This window comes from Anneissia japonica, unplaced genomic scaffold (assembly GCF_011630105.1).
Source record: "Anneissia japonica isolate Jap-2015-1 unplaced genomic scaffold, ASM1163010v1 scaffold1554_len142245_cov105, whole genome shotgun sequence".
NCBI lineage: Eukaryota > Metazoa > Echinodermata > Crinoidea > Comatulida > Comatulidae > Anneissia > Anneissia japonica.
This window is the reverse complement of record NW_022703729.1, coordinates 138,269-142,601: the sequence shown is the minus strand read 5'-3', so window position 1 is coordinate 142,601 and position 4,333 is coordinate 138,269. Positions and strand designations below refer to the sequence as shown.

General features: G+C 35.8%; 1 protein-coding gene across 1 annotated transcript in view; it reads left to right on the top strand.

Annotated features, from left to right (window-relative positions):
- The first annotated feature begins 327 nt into the window (after positions 1–327).
- LOC117104526 overlaps positions 328–4,333 on the top strand; it is a 19,364-nt gene continuing 15,358 nt past the window's right edge. Inside the window, exons 1-2 of the mRNA XM_033245382.1 lie at positions 328–425; positions 1,720–1,762. Coding sequence (XP_033101273.1) covers positions 411–425; positions 1,720–1,762 — 58 coding nt within the window. The 5' untranslated portion in view covers positions 328–410. The remainder of the gene's footprint in view (positions 426–1,719; positions 1,763–4,333) is intronic.

Here is a 4,333-nt window from a genome sequence, read left to right as displayed (position 1 = left end):
AGGCCTATATATATATAGAGAGAGATGAGATCAAAGACTTATATAAACTTACTATACTTATAGAACCGGATGAAATTCTTTAAATTAAATAAACATTTCAACTCATCCATATAAAAAATGCTTATTTCAATTGATTCAGTAAAAACATTTTACTAAACGGAACTTTGTCGCTAAATATTATTTTACTTTCACACTGAACACTCTTTTGAATTACTGTAATCTACAGTGACAGCATCATTTTGTTAAGGTATTGCAGACTGCGCATGTTTTTAACTGGCTTACAAGACTATATAATGACGAGGAGGACACATCATAACCATTATGCTGCGCAGACTAAACACAGATCACTGAATATTGTTTATTTGTTTATTTGCTTAGTCACTGGAGTTCTTTGGATGTAAGCTAATGAGATGTTTTCAATAAAGGTAGTTATACTTCATAATATTAATTTCAATTAGTAGAAGATAAGTCGAGCGTCTCCCTTTACGTCTTGACTATATCAGTATTTTATTTAAGCGTTAGAATAAATGAGTAAGATATTAGTGAACATTACTCCTATAAGTGTGTTCACCCACATATACATTTTAAAAGGTATATAATTTTATCTGTTGATCTGTTAAAACATAAACATTTTGCTTATTGGCGTACATTAGGCAAATTAAATCTTTAAAAGAATATTCCCTTGCCTTTATTGCTATAGGCCTACTCGAAATTAAAATTGCATCAATCGAATATTAATAGGCTTATTTTATATTCGCCAAATGCCTGTATATATATTTATAAGCAGTGGTAATCTATGCAAATTAGAACAAATACTTCCGGTAGGTAAATGATAGAAACAGTGCTCTGTTTCTATCAAGAAGTAATATTTTTGTCTTACCTGACTGATGCGTTATAAAATTAAATGCTCAGCACGTTCCCAAATACTTGCAAAAATTAAATCGCAAATGATTCAGGAGGGAATTGAACCTGCAACCTCCAGTAACCTGGTGTCATAACCACTAGACCACCGAGCTAGCGCTTAGTGATTAGTTTTTTGAATTCGATCTAAAAGTAGGCAGCACGTACTGCAATGTAGGGCAAAAATACCACTTCTATGATATTTTCCTGACGCAAACACATCGAAATAGCATTGCCGTATACACGCTGCTGATTCCCACTCAAATTATTTAAATAGGCCTATGTTTATGCAAATTAAAACAAAGTACCCCCCCCCCCTTTTTTTTTTTACTCACAAATGTCCCATATGTGGACTCATGACAACACTTCTTTTGGTTCGGTCAATTCTCGACACAAAATTGTTCAACGGCCTAAAAATAAGTAATTAAGTAAGGGCTGCTAAAATTCACAGAGAATTCCAATCAGTATAACATACCGGTAAATTCTAATAGGTTAATTCTACTGCGAAATGTAGGGGCTTGTTATGATTTTGTTGCATTTTGTACCTGTCGTCAATAAGTCGTTTATGACAATTGCATTGTTTGCAACAACATTTCATTAAAAAACATTGTGTCCTCTTATTAGAATATTAAATAATTCAATGACATACACGAGGTATGGAAGTGTTAAAAGCACTCATACGGCAGCTTTGTATCAAAGCAGTAAAATATGCTTGGTTATCACTATATTTTTATTGCAATGAAATGTTACTATTAATATGTTTTCAATGTGGATCACGACATAACCAAACAAATAATGTGCAAATTATTATTTCAATAGGCGTTGTGGCTCCTGCTTTTAGCCACCGTTGGACGTTCTGCAGGTAAGAGTATACTGTACTACGTTGAATTTAACAAGGCTTACTATCGTCTGTGTGGTGAGAGTAGTGTGCTCCTCCTCTGCGGTTCATTTTCTTGACCCTGAATTTTATTTTATCGAATATTCAATATTCAAAATAGCAAACTCTGTATGTTAACAATGGACCTTTCTGAAACATACATTTCATTACATGATCAATTTTTAGTAACGCATCAGTGAAATAAGTAGGGCCTTCACGGAAATACTGTACTCTCTAATGACTCAAGTTACTGCATGACTGTTTTTATAATTTTAATACAACCAATTTCTTCTAATTTTAAATACATTTTCCCATGAATTAGTGATAATTCGTTATCACGCATAGACTTGTGTTAAATGCGTGACAAATTTAGGATCAGGTAAGTGTTTCTGCAAAATGCGTGTTTCATCCAAAATCACTTTAAATGCGGGACTGTAACTGTGGTCTATTATTGCATCAACTTTGGCGTTTGTAAGTCGCATTTCTTTTTATAGTTTTGCAGTGAAAAGGATTTAGTTATATGACAAATATATTATATTTGTATTTAATTAATTTTTAAAATGCAGTTAATTCTTATTTGGCTGTGATGACCACAATTAAAAGCAGTCCAACATCGATCCAGCAGCTTCAGCAGTGTGTAGTGCAATTTCTCAAGAAAATTTCTAGAGCTCAGCATGCTGACTTGCAGGGGTGGATCCGGCGTGGGGCCACGGGGGTCCGTTCCCCCATCAGTCCCGCCGAAAAATTAAAAAAAAAATGGGTAAAAATTGAATTAAAAAAAGGAAAAAGGAAAAACAGGAAGTATAGGCCTAATCATAATAAGTTCAGTGGCTGAAAAGAGAGCTCGATTATGTTACTACTGACTAATTTTTAATTTTCTATTGATTGACGAAAAACACAATGTTATATCCCCGACGACGATTTTTCCAACAATTTCATAAATCAAGGATGTCAAAAAGGCTAAAAGACGGACCTAAGACGAGGTTTTTTAGCCATTATTACGGAATATAGTACCCAGCTAGAACAGCTATCCATGCTCAGTGGCGTAACGCCTGTGCGCTCTCGTGCATCAGTCCGCATGGCCACCGACCCTTAGGGGCCCCTTCGGTTCTTCTACCCATAGGGTCCTCGCTTTAGCACCCTGATCCAAAAGGGCTTTGTTGATACATAAAAGCATAATGTTGGGGGGGGGGGGGGGTGGAGATGGGTGCCCAATGCCGTAGCCAGCTATTGGGATAGTTTATGGCAGTCCACACAATTTTTCTAATGGATCCACAAAGAATGGGATTCAAATTTTCAAAATTGGGTCCAATTTATGCAGTTTCATGAATAAAATGGGTCCACTTTTTGAAAAATGGGTCCCGATTTCTCATACTTAGCCCAGCCGTCCAGGACCTCTCTATTTTTGTCATTTTTAAAAAATGGAGATAAAATATTCCAATTCTTTGAATGAGTGCCATTTCCGGACATCTAGAGGTGCCATAATCATAATTTGCTTTGCGACTCCCAGTATAGTATAGACTATAGGTTCTTTATTAGACCTATGCGACGCCCGTGAAGGGGAGGGGTGTCTAAGGGAGTGAAAGCATAGCTACCGTTGGGAAGAAGTCAATAATTTTGTAGAGGAACACTGCTTTGAAAAAGCATTTTTACCATATTAGAGTGCCATTTCCGAGTGTCTAGGGGGACTTATTCTTAAAATTTCTTTACCTCAGCCCCACCATGGTTGGGGTGAGGTGGTGTGGACTACCTATTGCCCTCTCCCGTCAGAAAATGTCTGGATCCGCCCAACATATCAATATGCTATCCTAGCTGCTGGAAAACCACCACAATTGTGCCAATACCCAAAGTACAGAATTCGATCGACTCTTTTGCGAGAGTTTTTGAATCTTTTATATGTGATTGGATAACGGAAGATATTAAATGTAATATTGACAACCAAAAATTTGGCAATATGCGTGGTTCTTCGACAACCCATTATCTTATTGAAACGTTAGATTTTGCTTTTAGAAGTTTAGATAAAACTGGCACTTATGTCAATCTAGTTACAATTGATTATCTAAGGCATTCAGTTGATATATATTGTAGTCAAGCGATCACTTATTCCCTCTCGTCTGCAGCTTCCTTAAAGATAGAACTCACAATACTAATTACATAATACACTGTTATACAGTGTTACTTGTGGGGGGGTCCCTCAGGGTACAAAATTGGGTCTGATCCTCTTAGTTTTAATTAAGGATGCCTGTCTAGGAAGCTGTTGACGATGGAAATATGTCGATGATCTAACTATTGATTAATGTGTTCAACGTGGGAATATTTCCACTTTGCAGACCACTTTAGATGATCTCACTTATTGGAGATACCATAATTACATGATTCCTAAACCAAGTAAATGTCACCACATGTGAAACCAGAGCCTTGCAGGCGTCAACGTTCCTATGCATGATACACAACTTTTAGAAGTATATACGTGTAATATATATATATATATATATATATATATATATATATGTATGTATATACATATATGTATATATATATATACACATATACGTA